Source organism: Emys orbicularis, chromosome 14, assembly GCF_028017835.1.
Source record: "Emys orbicularis isolate rEmyOrb1 chromosome 14, rEmyOrb1.hap1, whole genome shotgun sequence".
Taxonomy (NCBI): Eukaryota; Metazoa; Chordata; order Testudines; family Emydidae; genus Emys; species Emys orbicularis.
Genome location: NC_088696.1, coordinates 35,192,294 through 35,220,173, shown reverse-complemented (window position 1 = coordinate 35,220,173; position 27,880 = coordinate 35,192,294). Strand labels below are relative to the sequence as shown.

General features: G+C 41.6%; 1 protein-coding gene across 1 annotated transcript in view; it reads left to right on the top strand.

The window, feature by feature from the left end:
* Window positions 1-27,880, top strand: part of PHAF1 (phagosome assembly factor 1) — a 51,874-nt gene that overhangs the window by 8,452 nt on the left and 15,542 nt on the right. The window contains exons 3-9 of the mRNA XM_065416570.1: window positions 2,102-2,184; window positions 7,040-7,123; window positions 14,045-14,088; window positions 14,923-15,002; window positions 19,923-20,017; window positions 24,598-24,695; window positions 27,207-27,319. Coding sequence (XP_065272642.1) covers window positions 2,102-2,184; window positions 7,040-7,123; window positions 14,045-14,088; window positions 14,923-15,002; window positions 19,923-20,017; window positions 24,598-24,695; window positions 27,207-27,319 — 597 coding nt within the window. The remainder of the gene's footprint in view (window positions 1-2,101; window positions 2,185-7,039; window positions 7,124-14,044; window positions 14,089-14,922; window positions 15,003-19,922; window positions 20,018-24,597; window positions 24,696-27,206; window positions 27,320-27,880) is intronic.

Below are 27,880 nucleotides of genomic sequence, written 5' to 3'. Positions count from 1 at the left end.
CGGATGTTGCTTGAATGCCAACAAACCCCAGGACCATATGCTGCCAGGCTTTGTCATGCAATGATACCAGATTACTTGCTACTAGCATGGCGTGGTCAAGTGTCCTACCATGGAGGACGGAGTAAGGCTGCACTACCCAGAAACCTTGTGGCAAGGCTTTTGGAGTACCTCCAGGAGAGTTTCATGGAGATGTCCCTGGAGGATTTCCGCTCCATCCCCAGACACGTTAACAGACTTTTCCTGTAGCTGTACTGCATCCCAAGTCCTCAGGGCAAATTAATCATTTAAAAAAGCTTGCTTTTAAACCATGTTTTATATTTACAAAGGTACACTCACCAGAGGTCCCTTCCATGGCTTCATGGTCTGGGATACTGCCTTGGGAGGCTTGGGAGGGTACTTCAGTCAGGCTGAGAAAAAGATCCTGGCTGTTGGGGAGAACGGAGTGCTGTGTGCTCTCTGCAAGCTCGTCCTCCTCCTCCTCATCTTCCTCGTCCGCAGAATCCTCAGGCATGGCTGAGATTACCCCCTCCTCATAATCCACGGTCAGAGGTGGTGTAGTGGTGAATTGCATGCAGCTCAGCGTAGAAGCGGCATGTCTGCGGCTCTGACCCGGACCTTCCATTTGCTTCTTTGGTTTTCTGGTAGGCTTGTCTGAGCTCCTTAACTTTCACGCGGCACTGTAATGAGTCCCTATTGTGGCCTCTCTCCATCATGCCCTTGGAGATTTTTTTCAAATGTTTTGGCATTTTGTCTTTTGGAACGTAGTTCTGCTAGCACGGAATCCTCTCCCCATATTGCGATCAGATCCAGTACCTCCCGTACGGTCCATGCTGGTGCTCTTTTTCGATTCTCGGACTGCATGGTTACCTGTGCTGATGAGCTCTGCGTGGTCACCTGTGCTCTCCACGCTGGGCAAACAGGAAATGAAATTCAAAAGTTCGCAGGGCTTTTCCTGTCTACCTGGCCAGTGCATCCGAGTTCAGATTGCTGTCCAGAGTGGTCACAATGGTGCACTGTGGGATAGCTCCCGGAGGCCAATACCGTCGAATTGCGGCCACACTGACCCTAATTCAAAATGGCAATGTCAATTTCGGCGCTACTCCCCTCGTCGGGGAGGAGTACAGAAATCGATTTTAAGAGCTCTTTATGTCGAAGTAAATGGCTTCGTTGTGTGGACAGGTGCAGGGTTAATTTGATTTAACGCTGCTAAATTCGACCTAAACTCTTAGGCTTGGTCTACACTTACCCCCCAAGTCGAAGTAAGGTACGCAAATTCAGCTACGTGAATAACGTAGCTGAATTCGACATACCTTACTTCGAACTTACCGCGGTTCAGACGCGGTCCACACGCGGCAGGCAGGCTCCCCCGTCGACTTCGCGGTACTCCTCTCGTCTAGCTGGAGTACCGCAGTCGACGGGGATCACTTCCTGGTTCGATTTATCGCATCCACACCAGACGCGATAAATCGAACTCGGAACTTCGATCCGCAGCCGTCGAACTACCCGGTAAGTGTAGACTAGCCCATAGTGTAGACCAGGCCTATGTAGTATCGGCTATGTAACATCAGCCGAGAAAACGAGATTATCTAGTTTAAAGTCTAAACTGAGCTGTGTTAGAAACTGAATTGCAGCAGGCTCTTACCATTAAACCACATGCTTACCTTAACTTGCATAGTTTACTTGATTCTGCAAAAAGAATTTATTTTAGAAATAATGGTGTGTAATGGGCTTTGGATCAGGCCCTTAGACACATTATTGGAGAATTAAATCCACCAATAAAGGTGGTTCAAATAGAAAACTGCTGTATACATGTAAGACAAATGTGGACTCTTTCTGCATAAACTTTGGCTTTTTATTTTGCCTTTGTTGGAGATAATCAATCTGTATTTTTTGAGTAGAAGAACATTATTGTTTGGTGGACAAGCACAGCCCTTTCTGTTCCAGAAACACTGCTGAGGTCACAAGTGAAGTAGGCTTTTGTTATTGTTTGCAAATCCTTATGCTGCAACTTGCTTCTTTTAGGTGATGAGCCAATTTTACCTCCGCTTTGTCCATATCTGTGTGGACAAATTAGAGAAATATGACTTGTGTTTATTTACAGGAATGCCATTGGCTCAAGCTGTAGCAATTCTTCAGAAACACTGTCGTATTATCAAAAACGTCCAGGTTCTCTACAGTGAGCAGGTGAGTAGAGAATGACCAGGCCAGGTTGTTCAAGTAATAATTTTGTGATAACTAAGCAATAAGATATGAAGGTGTGTCAATGTTGTGTAATGCTACACGCTGTGTATAGTTCAGCCACATGTTGTGGCTGTTGTCTAATATCACTCATCCTGAAGTACGTGGCTTTTTAAAGCGGCTAGTTAAATATTATGTGTTTTTTGAATAACTCTTTGAGGAGGATAATCAAAATATTTTATCAGCTCCTAGGATTCATTGTTATGGCATGATATTGCTATAGCTTGGAATTTTCAGGCACCAATCATTCTTTCTTTGGTGAATGCTACTTTTTTATGTTGACACATTTTAGTAGGATGGGGAGCTCTGGAAAATAGAGCGTTGAGAAAGGGGAGTTTATTGCTAAGGTTGCTATATTGAGTAGTTCCGACTCTTGATATAAAAGAATTTAAACAACTAATGGTTGTTTTGAAACTGAGTTTAGTTTTTATACTATTGGAAAGGACTTCTACAGCTCTGCTCTTTAAATAGCTGGGCAGTGATCTTGCAATCTTTGTGCATTGTTTCTGTCAAGTGTTGTAATATTTTGTAACGGTGAGATGCTTCTCACTTTCTCCAGTCCTGTCTGATGCAGTGATGATGAGCCCATTGGAAATGCTGCTCCTGCTCTTCTTGCAAAAGCAGATGCAGTAATTTAAAACACCTAAATGTCTTAATCATGCTTTTGCATGATTTAAACATTATCCAGTGTTACATTAGTTCCTATGCTTTTGATGTCCCTCCTGCTTTGCATTCTGTAGTGTACTGGAGGTAAAATCTATTAACTAGGTGCAATAAAATACATTTTTGAACTTCTCTAGTTTTTGGGGGAGTGTGAGGAAGGGAGGTGGGGATACCAGATACCGTGAAAATATACATGAGTTGCCTGTTCTCAGCTACAATAAGCTTGTAATGTGTCCTGTTGTTTTTAGGAAGCAGTAGATTAGAAGACTTTTTCACATTGTCTTTAACTAAATCTGTTACAATTTGAATTTGTATCAACAGTCTAAAGACTGAGCAAGAGATCCTCTGACATAGGAGTACAAAAATAATCAAGGGAGAATCCTGACTCGTTGGTTTACTGCCAGATACATATCTCATTAATTAAATGAGTTTTATCCTTTTTTTTTCTTTCCAGGTAATATAGATTTATGGCTTTCATAATGGCTACGTATTTACTTTGCAAATTAGAAATGTCGCCCATTACAAATAATACACTAGACCATCTGCATGACAGTGGTTAGTAACAGCATTAGTTTGTGTCCCACATTTTCTCAACCCCTGTCAGTACAGTTCACTGCAGAATATCTTCTGGGTTTATTTAGAAGAATAATGTAATCCTTGTTTCATTCTATGATGTGGTGTAATACAAGGATTAATATCCCAGTGCTAGAAAACAGAGCATATTGTTGGTTGAGCTTTGTGCTTTTAGAAAGATTATGTTGAGGCTGACCAGGGATCTTTCCTCAAAGACCTTTGTTCATCTTCACTCCTCAAATGATCATAAATATAGCAATGTCTTTATGGGATCATGTTTCCTGAGGAAAAATGTTTGATAGGTACAGTACCAAAGATAAAAGTATTTTGAGCATTGGGAGTGGTTCTAAACACGTGTTTAGATTATAACCACTCCATACTAAGCACTTATATTAATTAAGCCCCAGCCCTGCAACTGACTGCATGTGGGCCCAACCTTGTCCTGGGGTAGATCCTCATTGATTTCAGTAGGGCTTCATGGGTGCAGGGATCTGCTGGTGTGGTCACTTGGTTTCAGGGCCTTGATGAAGTGTGTCTTATGTTGTCTGGTCAAAAAGAGTTATGTTCATATACCTGAATTTAAACATTGAGAATAACTCATCTTCCCCATGATGTTTTTTTAAATATATGTTTAAACAATAGGACATAATAGCTTAAAATATTTGAGCATCTAGACTACTATCCTGAAACTCCAAGAGCATTTGTTAATTCTTTAAAAATGTATCTAAAAAGACTTCTCAAATTCAGCCAGCTCTGATCATATTAAGGGTCTGATCTTAACAAACATGGGAAGCCTGAAATGCAGCAGGAAAGCTTTATGAACCTGTCTCTGTAACTGTAAATTGAGGACAAAGCTTAATTCTGGGGTTTTATTGCTGGTGAATTTTGGTCTATGGATATTTAATATCTTTATTTCTAAACTGTCAATGGGAGCTGAACACCTAACTCCCATTTGTGCCTTTATAAATCTCCCCCTCCATTTTATACCGTCAGAATATAGTAATACCTTCCATTTCCCATAGACTTATGTGGAATGGTATTGTATAGAAATCCCCTCCTTTTGGGAAGGGTTAATCCCAACCACCTCCTGGGATTTTCTGTCATATTTGAAGTATCAGAGGGGTAGCCGTGTTAGTCTGAATCTGTAAAAAGCAACAGAGGGTCCTGTGGCACCTTTAAGACTAACAGAAGTATTGGGAGCATAAGCTTTCGTGGGTAAGAACCTCACTTCTTAATTTAACTTGTGTCCCCCAAATTTCTTTCTCCTGGCCATAAAATCTGCCAGAAGGGAAGATGAGCTGCAGGCTGTGGTAATTACCAAGCCTTCTCTCAGATCTTTGTTTTCCCTCGTTAATAATGTTTTCAACTTTCACACTAAGCCTGAATTAAATTTATAAACATCCTGCCTAGAACCTTAGAACTCAGTTTGCTTAATCTCCTGGTTATGTACTAAAATCATTGGAATGCAGAGCCCATCACACACATTCAGAAAAGTTATTTAATATGTCTTCGTCATAACACAATGGATGTTCTTAACTATGTGTGTAAGCTTTCTGAATTAATTTTCTACAGCATCAGAAAGGCTCGAATGCTGGCACTGATAGTCTTTTCTCTTGATATATGACATGCTTAAGTACCTCCTAATTCTAGACAACATTGCACATTTGCATGTTTACTTTCTGCCAGCTACCTTATGCTTGGGTAGAACTTAACTGGTTTTCTGTAAGGGTGGATGAGATGCTTAGTATGGAGTGGTTATAATCTAAACACAAATGTGTTTAGCACCATTCCCAATGTTCAGAATATCTTTATCTTTGGTACTGTACCTATCAAACATTTTTCCTCAGGAAATATGATACTATAGAGACATTTCTATATTTATGATCATTTGAGGAGTGAAGAGCAAGAATGCTTGCTGTTGGAGTTTCTGATGGCATTCCTGAATCTCTCTCTCCCCCTCCCGTGATAAAGTATTTTCCGTTTCCCCTTCTCATAGTTAAAGGGGCATTGTCAGTTGATTAAAAGCCCCAAAATTTGTCTCCATAAAGGAAGACAAATCCTATGCGGCATTTCTGGAGAGAGGACTCTTGTATATTGTTATAGTAGCAGTTAAAACAAATCATAGGGAAAATATACAGTACATACAATATTTCAAACCACCTTTAGTCTAACTACAAAACAGTCATGGAATAAACCGCATTTATGTTGCACCTTCGACTTTTATTTAAAAACTGGATTAGATAGGAGCCTGGATTAAATAGGCGAAGGGATTTAAAATCACATTGTTCTGAGGTCCAGGATTCGCTCTGTTCAGTTGTGGACCTATGGCAGTTTTCAGGTTAGTTTACAAGATATCAATCAGGGATAGCAATGAAAGTGTATCCCTGAAGTTTTTCAGTGGCATAAAGCATCTATCCTTGGTTGTTCTTGAGAAATTTGGTTTTAAAACTATGAAATTCTGATGTATAGTAAACCTTATTTATATTTTACAAAAACAGTACTAATTTCTCTCACCAGGAGGCCTGTACAGTTGGCTTACGTTAATTATTGAATCTGGTTAAACATCGTAGATATGCTGTGGATATAGCTCTCCCTTCTGCTGCCATGACAGTCTGTTCGTGTTAGGTCAACTTCTCATAGTACTGTCCCCCCATTTGAGCTCCTCCGGAGGGGCAGGATTCACAGCAAGACTTGTGGTGCTGGGCATTATCTTAAGTTGTGAATTCTAGTGTTGTTGGCTGCCTTTGCCTACCTACCAACCTTCTCCCCCTGCAGGGAGAAGTTGGAAAGGTGGGTTTCATTGTGTGTGTGTGTGCATGCGTGTGCGGGAATGGGGGGTATGTGATCAGACTGGCTGTGCTAGAGACAATTTACTGAGTATGCCTGGACTATGTTGGCAGTAGAGAACTGCTATCACAGTGTACCACTGAAAATAGAGACAGCCTTAGAGTCTGATCCAAAACTCATTGAACCCAGTCAAATATCTGTTCACTTCAGTGGGCTTTTATTTAGGCGCCTGGTTATTATGACTCACAGTAACTAAGGAAACGTAAATTTGCAGCACTAAGGTCTGAAATATTCCATTTAGAACCTTACCCAGACTGGTTATGATATTCTTTGATATTTGAAGTGCATATCACTTTCTTAAGTATAATATGTAATCATTGCCGAGGAGAGGCTCTTCAGTTTTCTCTTCATAAGATGGGCCCACCAGTGATGAGTGCAACCAACTCTCCTACATGATGTGTTCCAATTTTTCACTCTAAACCTAAAATGTCAGTTTCAATTGCCCTTTTTCCATCTGAAAAAGCAGCAAGAAAGCTGTATTCCTACAAATGAGTTCATGCAAGGTGTGAACTTATCAACAACACTTCTGTTTCATTAAATAGGAAAACTGAAGCGGGTTGGCCACATGTACTTTGGTTTAGGCGTATACATAGAACAAAACATTTGGTTGCCATGCCAATTGAATTGACCATTTGGGAAAAATATTTTTCTTTGCTTTTTATATATGTGGCAACAATCAGCTTTTCATCTAAATGATTCTACTGTTTTTGTTTTACAGTCTCCTCTTAGCCATGACCTCATCCTTAACCTGACTCAGGACGGAATCAAACTGCTGTTTGATGCTTTCAATCAGAGACTTAAGGTACAAAAAAAGTAACTAAAATAGATTCTAACCTATTCTTAAAATTACTTAAGTTAACAAATCCTTTTATTTTTACATAGTGTTTATATGCCAACTTTAACACACTCTTGCAGTACAAGACTATCGCTGTGTTTCAATGGTCAAACTGTAAATACAGAATATCTTAATATTTTGAAATATATTGGGCATTTTCAAGAGTGATCCAATGTGATGTCTCTTCCCTACTTTGTTCCAAATTGGGCATATGCTAAAAATGGCTGAGATCAGATCCTGCATTATTGCAGTCGGGGTGGATGTGTGGTGGTGTTGTGTTTTTTCCATTTGCCCTTTTATTCTTTGCTTCCATTTTATCCATATAAACATTTTTTTATCCCCTAATTCTTGCTTTCAGCTGAACTAAATTCATGGTATACTCATGTAGCCACTAGTGCACCTGTAGTCATGTGGCATCTCAGAAGACCAAATTCAAATAAACAGGTACTCCTCCATGGAGTTCAACTTACACTGAATTGGCATTTGTACCAAAGACTGAGATCATCATTCCAACAATGCTCCCTGCAGTATCCGTTAAGTGATGCTGTGCTCAAAGAGGTGCATCTCCCACGAATGCTTTGCAGTTTCATCACATTTACTAGAAGACAGGCGGGTTACATCTACCCTACTCATAGAATTTAGGAGAAACAGAGAAAATGCTGCTATTGAGGTGACATGGTTCAGCCAAGCAAATGGACAAGTACAGGTGTGCGACTCTGTAGAGATTTGATTAGGTTATTACAAAATAAAAAGGCTTTCTCAATTAAAACACCGTAGCTGTGTATTGGTTGTGGGGTATTGAGCCTTTCACTGAGTCACCAGTTCAAGTTCTGGCCCAAATTCTGACCAATAGTTAGTGTTGGCCGTTCAGTAGTCTTTCTGAAGCAACTTTGTGACACCCTACCACGTCCTGTTCCTAGTGGACAAGGTGTGGACAGAAAACCCCTACACATTTGGCACAAATTGCCATGCTACTTGGCATCACCTGTGCAAAAGAGAAGTACTGTGTGAACATGATTAATGATCTACACTGTCAACCCTGGCAGTGGTTCCTCCAGGAGAGGCTGCCTCACATCACCCTTCCAACCACCATTAAGGGTGATATAGGGCGGGGTTCTCAAGTTTTTTCTTTCTGAGCCTCCCCCCCCCCCCCAACATGCTATAAGAACTCCACGGCCCACCTGTGCCGCAATAACTGTTTTTCTGCATATAAAAGCCAGGGCGGCGCTAGGGAGTAGCAAGGTTGGGGCACCATGCCACAGGGGCTCCCATGAAGCTACATTGCTCAGGCTTCAGCTTCAGCCCCGGGTGGCGGGGCTCAGGGCCCTGGGCTTCAGCCCCATGCAGTGGAGCTTCAGCTTTCTGCCCTGGGCCCCAGCAAGTCTAATGCTGGCCCTGCTTGGAGGCCCCCCTGAAAACTGCCCGACGCCCCCTAGGGGGCCCCTGGTTGAGAACTGCTGCTCTATGGAACCTTGTTTTCTCTACCCTTGGCTGTACCTGTTCTGTCTATAGAGAACTGTGCTCTCCAAGCTTTCGATTTAGACTTCTCATGAGCACAAAAATCACTTTAAAGCCACTACAGACGGCTGAGGGGAGGAAGTTAATCAACTGAAATGCAAGATATTCTAATGAACTAAATATTTGTGAATCGCAATTAATTTGGATTGTTATTTTTTAACTAAATTTAAGATTTCTTTGTAGTTCAATACCATTATGCATTCATATATTTTATAATTGTTAGATGTATACCTTAAATGTTAAAAATAAGTTAATATGTGCATTTTTCAGACTGATTTTCCATTAAGAGTCAATGGAAATGAAATGAGATGTGGTCAGATATTTTTCCTCGTTCAGAATGGGCCGGATTATAGTTTATAATTGAGTTGTGGAGGCTTCTGTTTATGAAATCCTTCCTGTATTAATGGGATCTTGCTGTCTTTAAAACAGAAGTCTCATTGATATTCAAACAGCGGAAGTGACGTTAGGGTTATTAACAGGATGTTTTAAAGCTGTTTTTCTGTCAGAAGGAGCTGCATTTTCCCAATGTGGGCTTGTTGCTTGATGTAGAAACTCTTTTCAGTAGCATAATTTCTTTAAAGAAACTGAGCTTGATAAGACTGAAATAATCACTTAAATTATACATCTCATTTCCTGCCATTTATCTGAGCCTCTGAATCTCATTTTTAATGAATAAAGCAGTTCCTTCTCTCCCGCCACCCCCAAATCTCTCACTTCAGTTTTTGAGAGGGTGGGATCAATGTCATTTGGAGACCAACAGCACATATTCAGGAGTTTCCCTTCTATTCTTCCTCACTCTTATGTGTTTAAATTATCCTCCTACAACCCATTTGTTTAAAAATAACAGGGTTAAACAAACTGATCTGGTTTAGTGGTCCAGCAAAAATGCATTTTGGTCTCTAATCTTAGATCGTCAACAGTTCTGTTGTAAATTGTGCAAACTGTACAATTGTAAAAGGATACAATAAGTATTTTGTGAAATTTAACTGATATTTATAAAGCTGCTTGGGACATATTCTGTGTGCACGCACACATTTATTTCCAATCACTTCTTAGTAGAGTAATCAGACTTGTTTTAAGAAGAATTTGTTTTAGGTGGGGATTATTAAAGCCTGCTGTAAAGATGGCATGATTCATTTTAGTTTCTCCATAGTTCAGAACCCAAAGTTTAGCAGTGGAACTGACAAAAATCATGTCACTTCCCTCTGCTGTTACTTGAATAGTATGCAGCTATTAGAGCTGGTCATGGGGAAGATGAGAATAAATAAAGGCTTCTAGAAGGTAGAATGGCAGAGTTAGGAGGCTGAGGGAATAATGGCAATATCCATGAAATGCTTTTTGTGCCTCTGTGGGTGGGAAGAGACCTCTCTGTGCCTTCCAGCAGCCAGAGGGATGCAGGGGTCTTTAAGTCTGTTGTATGTATTACCCAGAGGCTGAAATGAAGCATGGTGCCCTGGACCAACTTTTAGGGATAGCACTCTAGTATGAGTCCAAGTACCTTCCTCTTCTCACCACCCCCCACTCCCATTCAGCTAGGGAAGGAGCTAGACTTCCACTATGCTGTCGTTTCCTGTTGCCTTGCAAATTCTACAAGCCCTGTAAAGTATTAAACATTCAACCTGTAAATGCTCTAAAATTCTTTGAATATTAGATTATAGTAAATTGTTTAAACTACTGATCTTTCTCAAATTCAAGCCAAAAGCTTCTTGATTATGCAGAGATTGATCAATAATTGGGTTTGAATGCTGCAGATTACACATTTGCTTGTATGGGCAGTGGAATAAATACCATGGTTGCTTTGTCAATAGTAGCTAAGCTAGTTTTTAAAAAGTCCTGCCTTAGCCTTATGGCTTATTGCAGTATTTCTTCAGTGGGTGTGTCTGCAGTGACTGTGAGCTTATGTAAATGCAGTAGGTATTGCTGGACTGCATAATTATCTATAAATGTTCCAAAATAGAGTCTGTTTCTTTCTCTTACCTGCAGTTAATAATTGTGTGCTAGACATGAATAGATTTTGAGTTTGAATAATGGGATGATTCATAGATTCATAGATTCTAGGACTGGAAGGGACCTCGAGAGGTCATCGAGTCCAGTCCCCTGCACGCATGGCAGGACCAAATACTGTCTAGACCATCCCTGATAGACATTTATCTAACCTACTCTTAAATATCTCCAGAGATGGAGATTCCACAACCTCCCTAGGCAATTTATTCCAGTGTTTATGACAGTTAGGAACTTTTTCCTAATGTCCAACCTAGACCTCCCTTGCTGCAGTTTAAGCCCATTGCTTCTTGTTCTATCCTCAGAGGCTAAGGTGAACAAGTTTTCTCCCTCCTAATCAAATCAAATGATGATTTGATTAGGCTTGGAAGAATTGGATTTTTATTGGTATATGTCAGTTTCACAATACACACACAAACCAGTTAAAAAATATTTCCATCAGTGATAACTGAAATTTGCAGATAGGCATAGTCAGAGAAATATTGCTTGAGAACTTATTGGAGTTTGATTTTTAAGAATATTTACTTAGTATATTTTGACATGTGATTTTGACAACTTGTGTTTTAATGATTATAAAACTTTAACTTGTTGATTCTCAGTGTCTGTCATTCAATAATTGTTTGACTCCTCCCATAATGTGTGAACTTAAATCAATAAAAAAGAGAAAAAGCTTAAAAGCCATAATTTGGCCCAACTTTGAACATTTAAATTTATAAAAGTAAAAAGTGATTAAAATAAACACCAGTGTCATCCATTGCGATAATAAAAAAAATTGAATCATGTCAAGCCTACTTATGATGAATTGGCACTTTTTTGACTGCTATCAATGCCTCTTGCTGACCTGGAGCTCATTTACCGAACACACTGTTCCCTTACCTGACTGTGCTCTTTCTGTGTTCTTTGAGTCATCCTTTATTATATTCCTGGATCGTGAATTGTTTTAGCCAGGCAGCAGCCTTTGATTCCAGCACTCATAAGAAGCTTCTGAGTTTTTTCCATTCTTGGGTTAGGCTAGATATTTTTCCCCTCACTTCCAGAGATGTCCATGTGCAAAATAAGCATGTGGAGGATTTAAGAAAATAGAATTTGAAAAAAAATAAAAAAAAAATAGGACCAGTACTGACTCACAATAACGCCATTTAAATGATCTTCATTCTTACTGGGGCATCTGTTAGATCGTAGCAGGCAATCTCGAAGGGTTGAAACAAATTCTAATAATACAAAGTATCCAGGATTTTAAGAAGCAGAACTAGGGCAACTATATTTATATATAAACTTGCTTTAATGGACAGGAGAGAAATACTTGTTCATTGGGTTTTGTTTGTTTGTTTTTTGAAGTTGAGTTTGCCAAGTAAAAATGTGTTTTCTACTCAGTTTCTTAGTTGTCTAAAGTGTATGGGCTTTTTCCTATATACTTGTCATTTTGCTTGGGGAAACTTTCATTTTCTTATGAGTCAACAGTATACCATTAAACATGAAGTACTTTTATACAGGATGTTGTGTGTAGTTTTAAATGTACATTAGAATATTTTATATAGGGATATTCACCAAACAAATTACTAAAACAAGACTTCCTTCTTGGTTGGTGGCATTCATATGAATTTAAAACCATGTGTGTTCAGTTAATATGCAGCATTGTAGAGTTTTTAAAAGTCTCTCCAAAATTCTCAGTACTACTTATGATGGGAGATTTCCTGGGGGTTCCCCTTTATCCTCCATGACCCTGTGTCCACAGCAGCATTTCCTCCCGCCACAGAGGGAGTGCTTCTGTTAAAGCTTCATTAAGGATTATCCAGGGCAGCACAAGGCTCCCTGTTTTTCCCACAGCAGTTAGACACCATCCTCTCTCTTTCTCTCTGCAGCTGCTGGCACAGGAAGAAAGGTATCTGAATTTAGGAGAAAGCCTGCGGGGATGGAGGGGGCCAAGTTTAATCCCTTTTTATTCGCTGAAAATCTGCTTTAGGCCCAATCTAGCATCAGGAGCCATTAGTGCAGATTCCTGTTCCCCAAGGAGACTCATCGAGATCAACAGGAATCCATCTAGGTGCAAGAGTCTGCAATAATGAATGCAGGATCAGGCCCTCATAGTGGAGGTTCTGAGGAGATCTCTAAATTAAACAAAAACAATATATGTACATAAAACAAAAATATTAAGAGTTAATTCTGCCTCTGGTCTGCTGTTACCCTTTTTTATGGATGGCTATTTTAAGTGTCTGTTACAGCACCTAAAGCCTTTGGATAGGCGTCTTGTGTGTTTACCTTGAAAATTAAAACTTTTATATCTGCCACAAATCACTTTGCTGAGTGAAAAAATGAGAGAGGAGTTTGAATATAGTGAAAGCTGTACAAGGAACCACCATTTTTAGGCAGTCTGAGGAGTCCAACCCAAAGAATCTTCAAATGTATTGATGGCACATCTGTGGCACTTCCATTAGGAGACCACCTCCATTTGGTAACCATTTACTGTCACTTCCTTCAGAGATTGCTTAAAAGAAGTTGCTCTGTAGATACTACTTTAGCCCCCAATCTGCCAAAACGATCCACTCATACAGATCCCCATTGAAGTCAGCAGGTTCCATGCAGATGCAAGGATCCACCTTCGCAGAGTCAGTTACAGGATTGGGAGTTTTTTGGTGATTGTTTTAGAACTGTGATAAACTCTGAAAATTGATGCTCACTAATCTATCTTGATTTGTTTGCAGTGTTGTTGTAGCTATCTTGGTCCCAGAATATTAGAGAGATGAGGTGAATGAGGTAATATCTTTTATTGGACCAACTCCAGGACCTGAAGAAGAGCTCTGTGTAGCTCGAAAGCTTCTCTCTTTCACCAACAGAAGTTGGTCCCAAAAAAAAAATATTACCTCACCCATCTTGTGTCTCTAATCCAGTGGTGGGCAACTTGCAACCCATGAGCCACACACGGCCCGTCAGGGTAATACACCGGCAGGCCGCGAGACAGTTTGTTTACATTGACCGTCCACAGGCATGGCCGCCCGCAGTTCACTGTTCCTGGCCAATGGGAGCTGTGGGAAGTGTTGGCCAGCACGTCCCTGCGGCCCGCGCTGCTTCTTGCAGCTCCCATTGGCCGGGAACGGCGCACCGCGGCCACTGGGAGCTGCGGGCGGCCGTGCCTGTGGACGGTCAGCGTAAACAAACTGTCTCGTGGCCCGCCAGCAGATTACCCAGACGGGCCGCAGGTTGCCCACCACTGCTCTAATCTGTCTTGATTCAGTTAAAACCAAACAGATTTCCACTAGAGAAGGTGAACTTGCAGTAATAACTTTTAACTTGGGTCAGTAGTCTACCCTAAATATCCTATTTCAAACTCCTGTGGAACTGCAATAATTTTTTCTATTTTCTGTCTTTCAGGTGATTGAAGTTTATGACTTGACTAAAGTGAAGTTAAAATATTGGTAAGTGATTTAAGATTATCTTGTACCATTGGGTCACACATGATATATTAGTTACCATCTCTTTTTCACTCCAGTCATAATTACTGGACTGCACTGAATTTTTGGCTCATTAATTTCTCTTCAGGAAAACAGCTGCATATTTTTTCATCAGAAGTTAATTTAATTATTCAGAAGTAAAAATTATAGGTGATCTTTAATTTGATATATTATGAGAATAACGTTCTCAACAGAAATGAGTTCTGGGTACATTTTGAACAGGAGTCTAAGTGTTTAAGGTTGGTAGGCATGATGCATGTTGGATCAGTATTTTTGTGGTGCCAATAGGATTGGTTTGGGTCAGTTATACTGTATTTTGTTGCTTATGCTTATTATAATTATTCTGTTTAGCTGGGGAAGAGTTTTCAATTATTTATATGCTACTCTAACACTGGGAGCTGAGGGGTTCCATGCCTGCAGACGCTCCAGGTAAACAAAATGTCCTGACCTGCAAGTGGCTTACCCTGATGGGCCGGGAGCCAAAGTTTGCCAACCCCTGAAATATAGGGTCAGCTTATGAAAGGGTCATACAGTTTTTGCTATTTTTACCTAACCATCTTGGGGGGTCGGCTTATAAATGAAAGGGCTAATGAACAAGTATATACGGCATTTAATTCTCCTTACCTTATTAAAACATGAGGTGTTTTCTCTGGTATTGGATTGCTATGTGAGATAAATGTAACATAATTTCCCCTTGAAAAATGAATTTTCTGAGCATTCTTATTTTTGTATCTAAATGATTTTAACTAATAGCTCACTCCTTAATGATGATTCAGTGGCTTTCATTTTCTTTTTCAGTGGTGTCCATTTTAACTCTCAGGCAATTGCTCCAACCATAGAACAGATTGATCAATCGTTTGGAGCAACACATCCAGGAGGTAGGCTATGGTATTTCTGAGATCATCACAAGTAGACTTCACTTACTGGCTTCATCCAAATGAATTCATCTCTTGGTTAACATTAAGAATGACAAACTGTTCTAAAGAATATGCCGTGTTTTCATATGAGAAGCCGATAAAGCCTTCTGATCTCAATTGAAATGAATTATGTTGTTTTTCAGAGAGTTGTCACATTCTTATACTTTACAAGATATTCCCATTATATTTAAATTTGAAGGTGGCCTACTTAGTTAACTAAAATAATGTGAAATATATGTGGCCCAATAATAGTATGTTCACGTAGCATTAGTGGGCTCACTTGAACCCACAATAATAAGGAACTTCTAAGATTTTTTCCTTTATTCTTGTCTAGTTTAGGTGGAGAGAGAATTTTCTCAGGCCATGTCTACACAAACTCTTACTGTGCAGCAAGTTAGGGTGTGAAGCTCTAGCATGCCGTGCACTAACTGTCCTGTCGATCCTGCTGATGTGCATTACAAGCTTCAAGCAACAGTATGTCACTGTGCCCTGGGGAACATTTATCGTGCATCAGCAAGTCCACGCAGGCAGTGTGCTGGAGTGCTGTAGATATATATACCTGAGCTTGCCACTCAGTAAGTGTTCGCGTAGTGATGCCCTAAGTCTCAGTGCCTGGTTAACTGGACGATGTTTGGTTAAATGCAGAAAAGTGGGTGGGGAGTGAGATGCCTCCCAGACCCAGGGTAAGAACACCGGACTGCTTCAGTAGCTACTTATGGCCACTCTCCAGTCTGGAGATTGGAACAGCAGCCAGACCTTCTCGGCACCTGCACAGGTGTCACTGGATCCATGTAAACAGACGACATTGTCATGTGATGTGGTCAGCAGGATCCTCAGCGCTCCCAGCATGAATCACACTGACTTCAAGGTGTGGCGTTCTAATTTATTAACACAAACACATAAGAACATAAAAATGGCCCTACTGGGTCAGACCAAAGGTCCATCTAGCCTAGTATCCTGTCTACCAACAGGATACTATACCCAATAGGAACAGTGGCCACTGCCAGGTGCCCCAGAGGGAATGAACAGAACAGGTAATCATCAAGTGATCCATCCCCTGTCACTCATTCCCACACAATCAGTGTACAGAAGAAATGAGAGAAATAAAGTACAGATTGTAAACAGACAAATTCCCCAAATGGGCCCAATACCCCCTTCAAAACTTCCTCTGAACTGAGTTCTATCTCATAAGGTTGCCCCTTTGTATTCTTGATAGTTTGTTCTCCATAGGCATTTGCTCCTTTCTTGATCATTTACCCAACCTTCTACTATATAGAATCACTGAAGAAAAGGGAAACCCAACAGAACAGAAGTACATTACCCACTGTTTTTGATAGGTGATGAAAAGAAACAATGATTACTGCAACTCCCAGGGCAAAGGGTAACTAGAGTTGAATTACCTGTCGGGGAGAAGCCTTGGACAACCAAAACCGAGTGCAGCCATAACAGTGAAATAATTCCTCCCATAACTGGGGACTGGGGCTTGTGTCAGAATAGGCAAAATACCATTGAGGGCATCCTTTCTCATGTCTCTCTTTTGGCCTTATGCTCAATCCAGTTGCCACGCTCCAGGCTGGTCCTCCATCGGCTAGTACCAACACACTCTATGGTGTGTAGGGATGTACATCCCCATCTCTTGCAGTGTTACCACTCTGCTGGCAGCTTCTTGGACAACCTATTGCAGGGATTAAGGGGTGTGGAAGGCTCTGCAGGGTCTGTATTGAATTATATTCCTTTAACCATGTAATGGTGCCAGGGATATAATTGGATAGAGACCCTGCAGTAATTGGATACCAAATTGGAGTAAGTGAAGGCTGGAAGAGTTATAGCCTTTACACTGTGAATGTCCTTGATTTTCTGTATATAAATCAAGCTGTAACACTATATGAATGCAGTTATTGGGAAATGTTTAAGGGAGAAAAAGAGATCTCGCAAACCTATGAAGTGATACCATGGACCATAAAAATATTTATACAGCTGTAAGACTTATTTATCTAACTTGCTGTATGGCCATGTAAATCTGCATTCAGGCACTTTAAAATTGCAGCGTAACAACACATCTTGAGCTTTCTGACATATTTGTATGCTTGCTAAGAAAAATTGTGCACCAGCTTTGTTTGATGCTAATTTTCATAAGATCATCATCCAGTGACAGTAAACAGGAAGGTTGCTTTTGCCACTATTGATGTCTTCACCATTTACAGCAAGTGTTAAGTAATTCTTTCCAGTAAATTAGGGCCCATGACTGCCAGAACTCTTCTGTGTTCTATATTTAGTAACATCCTATGCAAACTGACTGGCAGACTTTGTTTCTGGTTGATGCTGCTTTTAATGACCATGGTTATGCCCTATAAAGTCCTAAATGGCCTGGGACAATCATAGTTGATGGATTACCTCTCTCCGTGTGCCATTCCACCACAGCTGTGGTATAGCTAGCTCTTCAATAGCGCTTTTTATTAGTAGATTTCAAAGCGCTTTACAAAGGTGGTGGGTCTCATTATCCCCATTTTACAGATAAGGAAGGGGTGCTTGAGCTGGAACCACTTTGAGAGGAAGCACTGGCAGAGCCTTCATTGTGAAGGCCCTGAGACTAAATGTGTGTATACAAACAGACCCCACACAAACACCCCTGGTTCAAAGTAGTGAATTTAATGACCATCTGGGCACAGTGCAAAACGTCTGTTTGATAGGATTTTTGTAGAGGGCCAAGGTCATGCTTCCTATAATGAAGAGGGATGGGAAGGAGGGTGTTGGGGGGGATGGGATTGGTGACTGACTGGCTGAGTTCCGGTTGAATGAACTATTTTAATGCTATTGAGATTTAATTGTATTGTTAACAATGTGTTAGGGTGTTTAGAGTCTTGGATAGCCATTTCTGTAGTTATTTCTCTTTATATATTACTTCTTAAGATATCTTGACTTCCCTATGAAAGCATTCCCTTCTTCTCCACTCCCCGTTTTGAGACACTTCACTTATAATTTGTTTACTGTGATGCAGAGTTCCCTCTAAATTGTCTTTGGCCCGAGCGGGCTACAAACGCCACTGCACAATATTTTTGTCCCTGGGCAAATGTACGCTTTTTAGGGAGCAGGTCCTGAGGCTGGGTGAGGTGGCAGGTATGGTGTCAGCCAGAGGAATAGGCAACTGGAAACATGGGATGTACTGTATACAGCTGTAGCAACGCAGCAGCAAGTTAGTTTAGTGTAAGAAGACTTGGAAAAAAAATGAGGGGAACACCATAGCCAGCCACCACCTCCTCCCTCAGGCCCTGCTCCCCTGGCTGGCACCTGTAGCCCTACCCCTCCCACCCCTCCAGACCCCATTCCCCCGGCTGAAACCATACCTAACAATGCACACCCCAGGGCCAATTTCCCTGGCTGGCAGTGGCCCAGTTCACCATTGCCATGAGCAGCCCCAGATGGGGTGCAGGCTCTGGGATGGAGTTTGGGTGCTGGGTGCAGGCTCCGGGCTGGGGTAGGGGGTGCAGGCTCTGGGATGGAGTTTGGGGATAGGAGGGGGTGCAGGGGTGAGGGGTTTGGGGCATTGGAGAGGCTCAGGGCATTGGAGAGGCTCAGAACTAGGGCAGAAGGGAAGGGGAAGGGCAGCCTGCCCTGGCCCTAGTGGAGGGGGGCACTAGGACCCGGGGGCACTAGGACCCTGTGGCAGCAGGTGAGCGGAGTGGAGTCAGCATGAGCTGCAGGCTGGGGCAGCAAGTGAGCCCGGGGGACACTCGGGGGAGATGCGTGGGGGTGGCAGGCGGGGCCAGGGGAGAGACCCGGCCCCAAACATTGGGGAGCAGCAAGCAGGGAGCTTAGCTGCCACATAAAATAACTCGGGGGGGGGGGGGGGGAGCTTGGCGGGCCGCAGGGAAGAGCTCCGCGGGCGGCATGCGGCCCACGGGCTGCGTGTTTGACACCCCTGATATAAACTGTCGGGAGAATACGTGAGCCTAAGCACCAGTGGGGGGGAGCACAGGGAGGGGCAGAGCCTGCGGGGCCATGGGTAGGAAGGGTGCAATCCTCTCTGCTCAGCCCCATGGAACGAAAGGGATCCTGGAGGCAGAATCAACCCCACCACCAGGGCTGGCAGTGTATATGATGGGGGGTATTTGGAGCGTTTGAGAGAGAGGAGGGAGGATTTGGGGGATACCCAAGGAGAGTCAATTTGGGGAGGATTCTCAGGGAGCTGTGTGTGTGTGTGAGGGTCCATCAAGGGGGAATGTGGCAGGAGGAGCCGTAAGGACAATTCCTGGGGTGTTGGTCTTCCCTGGAATGTGTATGATGGGGGCAGGTTCTGGTGGGCAGGGTCCCTGGGAAAGATAAGGGGATACAACTCCTGCTCCTGAGGTCTCTGGAGCTCCTGAGGGCAGCAGGCCCAGATGGATGTGAAGTTGTTCTGTGATGGGGAACTTGCCTTCTTGCAAGGTAGGGGAAGAAGCAAGTGACATGCTGCCTCTCACTGGCACATGCTCTGTAACCATAGGAGCCTTCCCCCTCTCGTGATAGGGAGCAAAATCTCACATGAAGCCTCTTCCTTGCCATGGCCTGGCGTTCACATGGTCCAGAGTCAACCCTCCTGCCATTGTGTTGTTGTAGGGAGTGTGGCTGGGTGCCTGTCACCTGACCTGGGGGCTGAGCAGCAAGATTTGTGACATACTGTATATTCAAGGTTGTTCCATGTGCACGCGGTTTACGGGGAACGTTGCTGTGATGTGAGACCTTAAAATTCCATATCACGTCATGGTATTTTATTCTTCTCGGCTATTTTGCTGAGTCAGGGACATGCAGAAACAGCAGACTGAAGTGATACAAAGTGCTGCTAGATCTGAACTAGAGAAATTACTGTCTGTTTCTGTAATTCCATTTTCTTTCTTTTTCCAGTGTACAACTCAGCTGAACAACTCTTTCACCTCAATTTCAGAGGACTGTCTTTTTCTTTTCAATTGGACTCATGGGCTGAAACTCCAAAGTACGAGGTCAGGAATCATTCTTAGTTAATAGATACTCTGCTTGTTTGTTTGTTGTCTTTGTAACCATTGCAAAATATCACCTATAGTCTGCTTTGCCTGCAAGCAAAACAAACCCTTCATCTGGATGAAATTTAAATCTTAAATTGTGCTCTGACCCATTTTCTTACCTTGAGCATAATCATTTCAAAGCCAAAGATCATGCCTGGCTTTTAGCAGAAGGGTGTGGATGGAGGATTTGCTTCCAAAACTAATAGGGAATAGCATTTTCATTGTTGAGCAGAATCTCTAAAGTTTGCTTCTCAAATGTGAACACCCAATTAATATCTAAAATATTTCAGTTAAAGTAAGCCTTGCTTTGCTTTAGTTAATCTCAAATGATCTATAAATTCTGTTTGAATTCCTCCAAAGTGATTGTGCAGCTAATTAGAACAGAGTGCATAAAATACACTTGCTAGATAGGAGAGTCTGGAAATCAAAATTACGTGTGTTATGCTATGTAGGTTTCCTTATTCACTAAATGTTTTGATAGGTTACTAAATGCTTAAGTGGGCCTAATCCTATAGCCATTGAAGCCGGTGGCAGATATAACACTGACTTCACTGAAAGCAAGCTCAGACCTACTGTGGTAATGCTAATGGAGGCATATGTATAACTCACTTCTGTGTTAATGAAAATACCCTCTATTGTGTGATCCATTCTCATCACCTAAAGGCAATGCATATTGTACAGTGTTGGATTCCATGACAAAAACTGGAAATGGGGGGCATAGGTTAGCCAGTATAGTGGCATATGTTCTCATTATATCAGCAAATTCCTAGATCAGTAGGCTGGCTATGTGTAGAGAGAGCATTTAGAGTAGGGGTCTCAAACTCCAAGCCCACGGGCCATCTGCGGCCCGCGGAGCTCCAGCAGTTTTGGGGCCGGCTCTCTCCCTTGGCCCCACCTGCCGCCCCTGGGCACTCCTCCCCAGGGGCCCCGGCAGCGCAGCGGAGCTGAGCCTACTCGCTCCAGTGGCTGCCGGCCCCTCCCTGCGGCCCCAGGGAGGGGCTGTGCCTCCGTGCACTGCCCCCTCTCCGAGCACCCCTGCAGCCAATAAGAAGCTGCGGGGACGGTGCCTGGGAGCAGCAGCACACGGAGGCCCCCCAGTCCGCCCCACCTTGGAGCCTCATGTAAGCGCCGCACGCCCTTGCCCCTCCCAGAGCTTGCACCCCCACCCTTCCCCTTCCCACTCACACCCCCAGCCCCCAAACTCCCTCCCAGAGCCTGCACCCTTCCTCCCTCCCAGAGCCTGCAACCCCACCCCCTCCTCCTGCACCCCTGCCCCAGCCCAGAGCCTGCATGCAGCACCCAAACTCCATCCCAGAGCTTGCACCCCAGACCCCCTCCCCCACCCAAACTCCCTCCCAGAGCCCAACCTCTCACCCATTCTGCACCCAAACTCCCTCCCAGAGCCTGCACCCCAATCCCCTACCCCAGACCTCCTCCCCACCCAAACTCCCTCCCAGAGTCTTAGGCAGGTGGGGGGTGGAGTTTTGGGGGGCAGGTTCTGGGTGGCATGAGTGACATTATTGGCCCGCTGGGAGGATTTGAGGACTGGCACTGACCCTAAGGTAAATTGAGTTTGAGACCCCTGGATTTAGAGGTTAAGGGCATTGCCAAGAAGCTTAATGACTTTTGTATGAGTCTTCAACAAGTAAGAGAATAGGGAGATACCTACCCAAAAGGTATTCTTTGCAGATCATTAAGATAGTGTCAGCAAGTGAGGTGTCAAAAAAAGCATTGGAACAAATTGAGAAACTAAATTGCAATACCCCACCAGTATCGGATGGTATTCACCCAAGAGTTCTGAAGGAATGTAAGAATGAGCTGTCTGAACTGCTTAATGAAAGATTTTATTTTATCAGGTATTATACCAGGAGACTGGAGAATAGCCAATGTTGTGCCTATATTTTTTTTTAAAAGAGCTGCTAGGAAAGATCTTAACCATTGCAGACCTATGCATCTTATTTCAGTACCAACTTTGACTGACTGACTGGAAAAATAATTAAGGGTAGTTACAAAACACCTAATAAGAGCATGTCTTGACTGGGAAAATTGTGCCTCTCAACACTATTTGAGTTCTTTAACAGGAGTCTCCAAAATAGAAGCTAGAATTGATTTTTACTTTCAAAGCCTTTCACAAAGTTACTCACGAGAGGCTATTAAGGTTACTAAGTTTTCTTATGCTGAGAGGTAAAGCTCTTCTATAGATTATAAATTGTTGTAGAGGTAGAAAACAAAAATTATGAATAAATGATCAGCATGGAAGGAGATCAGCAATGGAGTTCCCCCATCGAAACATCCTGGAAAAGTGGTTGAACAGTGAAGTGAAATCTGCAGATGACAGTTGTTTGTTTGCGGATTAGGAAGGATTGTATGGAAATCCAGAAAGACCTCACAAAGCTATGAATGTCATGTCTGTTGCAAAGTACTGCTACATATTGTAAAGAACACTTTTAACTTTTGATGCACGTTGGGTAAAAAACACCTGTAAGCTTCCTTGTGGGAAAACGCAATGAAAACTTTGGCTCAGTGTAGGCAAAAGGCAATCAAGAAGTTCGTCTGTATTTAGAAATGACTAGAGAATAACATTGAACATATTAAAATGACATTGACAGTAATTTTCCTTAAATACTATTAATTTGGTTTCCCCTTGTCTTAGACTTCCAGATTGTTAGGACTAATTACGTTAGAAAGGAGACAGTGTGTGAAATGATAGAGATATAGTGAAAGGTCAGTTATTACATAAGAACGGCCGTACTGGGTCAGACAAAAGGTCCATCTAGCCCAGTATCCTGTCTACCGACAGTGGCCAATACCAGGTGCCCCAGAGGGAGTGAACCTAACAGGTAATGATCAAGTGATCTCTCTCCTGCCATCCATCTCCACCCTCTGACAAACAGAGTCTAGGGACACCATTCCTTACCCATCTTGGCTAATAGCCATTAATGGACTTAACCTCCAGGAATTTATCCAGTTCTCTTTTAAACGCTGTTATAGTCCTAGCCTTCACAACCTCCTCAAGTAAGGAGTTCCACAAGTTGACTGTGCGCTGTGTGAAGAACTTCCTTTTATTTGTTTTAAACCTGCTGCCTATTAATTTCATTTGGTGATCCCTAGTTCTTGTATTATGGCAATAACTAAATAACTTTTCCTTATCTACTTTCTCTACATCACTCATAATTTTATATACCTCTATCGTATCCCCCCATAGTCTCCTCTTTTCCAAGCTGAAAAGTCCTAGCCTCTTTAATCTATCTTCATATGGGACCCTCTCCAAACCCCTAATCATTTTAGTTGCCCTTCTCTGAACCTTTTCTAGTGCCAGTATATCTTTTTTGAGATGAGGAGACCACATCTGTATGAGTATTCAAGATGTGGGCGTACCATTGATTTATATAAGGGCAATAATATATTCTCAGTCTTATTCTCTATCCCCTTTTTAATGATTCCTAACATCCTGTTTGCTTTTTTGACCGCCTCTGCACACTGTGTGGACATCTTCAGAGAACTATCCACGATGACTCCAAACTCCTGTTACATTTCCTGTTTTTTCTTACAAAATATTTTTTCATATTAAAAAACGTTGACGTGTTTAGTTTAGGTGAGGTATTATTGAAGTAAAACAGTTAAAGTAGGAGACTCTTTTGCAAATTTATTTTTTCAGTGTGTGTTGTTTCTGTGTCTGTATGTTATGCCAGGGAACAACATAGCACGACAAATTATTTTCCTTTCCAAAGCTGCTAGTGTGTGTTTGAATAGTGTTGCAGAGACCATCTTTTATAGGTGAGGTGTATGTTCAATATTCATACCTATAAACAGACTCACCTAGGACAGTATGAGATTTCCTTCTTCAGCACCACTCTTCTTTAACAACAAGATTTGAAAATCATTGTAAAAATTATCCATACATAAATAACATTGAATTGTGTTGGAGGGGTTGGATAAGAAAAGAATACTGAAAGGAACCAGATAAGTCAAAGTGTTTTCTCTGACAAAGGCATTCTCCAAACCAGCAGAGGTACAAGCCTTAATTCTTAAATTTTTTGGGAGCAATTAACAGGTTTTAGAAAGCAAGCATGAATAATACGACAAAAGATTGATAAGGATTTAAAAAAAAAAAAAGTGTCACCCACATGTACAATTTTCCATAAATACTGTAGCATACCAGAACAAATGCTTTCAGAGCCTGTAAACTTTTTCAAACACTAGTCCTGAACTAGAGGTTCTTGGGTATATGTGTGGCTTATGTTAGGGAACTGAAAAACTATAGCCATCTTGCAGAGGGTAGGTAAAATAATTGAGCTTTTCCACCCCACCATGAGCATCAATGAACAGTGTAGTGCAAGCTAATATTTTCCAGTGGCTTTTTTTCCTGCAGTTGTGGTGTACAGACATTCCGGTTAACTATAACTAGAGATGTACAGTCTGAGTTTACAAATACAGTTGTCTGGTACAATATTTTGAATGGAAATGTGTGTTTTTAGAGCAATGTATCTGTTTGTCATACAGTATATAATAGTCAGAATGTTTTTATATATCCACAGCCTAACTTTGCTCATGGCCTAGCTTCTCTGCAAATTCCCCATGGTGCAACTGTGAAACGTATGTACATCTACAATGGAAACAGCCTGCAGGATACCAAGTATGTATAGCTGAATTGTCAAGGGTGGTTAACCAATATCTAAAATGTTTTTTTTTCTCCTTCACGTATATTTATTTGTTTAGACTTATATGAATGCCAAATGTATAAGAAATTCAGTGTCTAGTTCCATTTGTTCCTTTCTTTGGATGGTGCCAAATACATTATTTTGTGGTAATGCTTCTTCAAATATGTCTAGATGTTGCACACAGAGCACATACTCTCCTATGAAACAAGGCTAAATTCTGATCTGATTTACACTGGTGTGAATCTGGTGTAAATCCATTTGGATTAGTTGCACTAATCTAAGGCTATGTGTACACTGTGCTGCAGTGCAGACTACTGGGATGTGAACTGCAGAGTGCATGCAAGTGTTGGACTTACTGCCCCATGTGGTAAGATGTACAGATGCTGACATGAACGAAAATGTACGTAGTTCACATTAACTTAATCCTCTTTCAAACAGTTCACGCCAGCAGTCATATGGGGCAGTTTAGAGCGAAGCAATTCACACCACTCTGCAATTCACACCCCTGTAGTCCTCACTTCAGTGCACTGTAGACAACCCCTAAATCAACTAAGATCAAAATTATGCTCGGAGGATAGGTGAGGTAGTATGGAAGAAGCAAGTGAGACTGAAGGAAACTCTTCTCCAGGAGTGAGGTTACATGCTCCAAGAGTGAGGATGTGATCAGTATTTGGAAAAACCACTGTACTTACACAGTTTGCATGTACACTAATGCCCTTTATTTAGCTAAGTCAAGCTGACTGGGGCAAGGAACAATATTTTTGCTATTTGTTTGTAGTGTCAATGGGGCCTCATATGTCTATGAGTGTCAGTGGGGCCTCAATTTCTGATTAGGGCCCTTAAGCTTTACAGCAATACAAATAATAAAATAGCAATCTCCGTGCTTATTTAGCGTATGAATAATGTGTCATATATGGTTTATTTCCTTCCCATTGATGCTCAAGGGATTTGTGTGTCTAACTCCCGTGAGTATGAATGGGAGTTACTTATATAAATCCCTTATCAATAGGAGAATGAATCCTTGTGTCTTTTTTTCCTATCTGAATGAACTGTTACATTCATATATGACATGGCATTTCATTGTTTCATATTAAGCAATACTGTCCTGTTACCGTTACTTCAAGGTTCAGTATTTCTGAAAGTATTTTTCTTCCTGGGGATTTCTTAGACAAGATGGGAAACAAAGAGATTTCTGTCAATTTTTGCTTTCTCCTCATACATATACATACCAACACTGATAACGCCATTTGTTTTGCTAAAACAAGTTTTTGTTTTTAGCTCTTGCTAAAGAAAGTATTGTTATTAATACCAGGGGAAGACTAACGCACTGGTGGATTAATGAGCAAAAGAAGGGGATACATTATAATGGACCTTGTTTATATGGACATTGTAGTCTAATTAGAATCAAGTGCTTTGGAAAAGGTTTCCTACACCCATCTGTGGCATGGGGGGTTTTAATATATGTGTGCATGCATAAAAGCCTCAGCTCACAGGCAAGTCATATATTCACACAGGCACAGAAAAATTCACATTATTGGGGAAAAAATAACTTTAAGGGAAGTACACATACTCTCTTAAAAGTATATTGCCTTTCTGTAAATTCCTTACCTGCTACTGTTGCAATTAATTAGGTGATTATAACTGAAAGAGATTTAAAAAGGAAAATTGGCAAGTGAACTGAGGAACAGATGGTGCAGCTTAAACTTCCTCAAAAAATGTTAATTGTCTAGAGTTCATGCTGATGGTGCCCCTTTAAAATAATTCAGATACTTTGACATTTAGAAATGGTGACAAATGACAACACGAATCAATTAAAATCTAGGGACTAGGAGACATGTGTTTTATGATCTTAAAATAGACTTTAGATGCTAACTCACATCAACAAACCTTCGCTCAGAAATCAGTACACTCAGCCATCTGTATTCAGGAATGGTCCAAGACTGGACTAGCAGGAATACTAGAGCTGGAGAGTGAGAGGTGCTGGCAGTGTCATGTATAGAAGCCTCCCCATTGCACACAGATGTTGTTTAGTTCTAGCGGCAGCTGTGAGTTAAGCATGTATAAGCACAATATGGCCCTTATTTTCACAAGAAATACATTTGAAACCAAAAACTGTCTGAAACAATATGTTCTGGTATAATATGAAATATATAATTATAAAGTCCAAGAGCTGGATGCAGCTGCTGTAATTTCTAGATCCTTTTGAATTGGTTTTTAATTAGTAAAGGACCCAATCTTTCATGTTGTATTTTTATTTATTGTGCTGCTTAACAAGGCTGTAGACAATGTGAGCTTTTTTAAAGTTGACTGTCTCAAAAGTTACTTTAGCCCCTTCATTCCAGGTGAGTTAGGCTCTCCCATGTCAACAGTAATATGCTTTGCTTTAATGTATTGTACTAGCTTCTGTCATTGGAGAGTTAGCAGAAAATTTTAAGCTTAAGCATTTCCAGTGTTTGTTTTTGTTATATCTGATCTAACTGTTCCAGGGCTCCCCTCATGCCCCTCAGCTGTTTCCTTGGTAACGTGTATGCAGAGAACGTTGATGTTCTGAGAGATGGAACTGGACCCTCAGGTTTACGGCTCCGCTTACTCACTGCAGGTATTACAGAGAATAGATGTTGTGTTGCCCTCACTTTTAGTCAGGAAAGGAGGGACAAATTTGAATGAAATATGCATTAGCTAGCTTATTGTATTTTCATAGGTGGGTTTCAAAATATTTTGCGCATCTTATTTTAAACCCTCTATGAAATAGTGTCTTACTGTTGCTGCATATCCACACCCATGGAGAAATCACAGATGGCTGTGGAAACTTCTTTCAATTCCAAGTTCATGGAGTTTCTTGCTGGCAGTGGAATTTGTTTTATTCTATGTATATGCCCAGAAAAATAAACAGACGCTGTCTGTCATATGAAAACCCTGTCAGAAACAAAGAAACCTCAGGTAGGTGTGTGCCCTGTACATTGTAACACCAGCACTACACAATGCCACTGTCATTCTAAATTCAATGGAGGTGGCATTACAAGTGACATGAGTTGATTAGGTATTTACCCCATGTTCTCTTGATGGCTGGACTTATAGAATAAGAAGAAAGGTTTACTGCCTGCTAAGAGATGCCAATAGGGGACTGCTCCTTTAAAGGGCTTTAAAATATTGTCAGAAA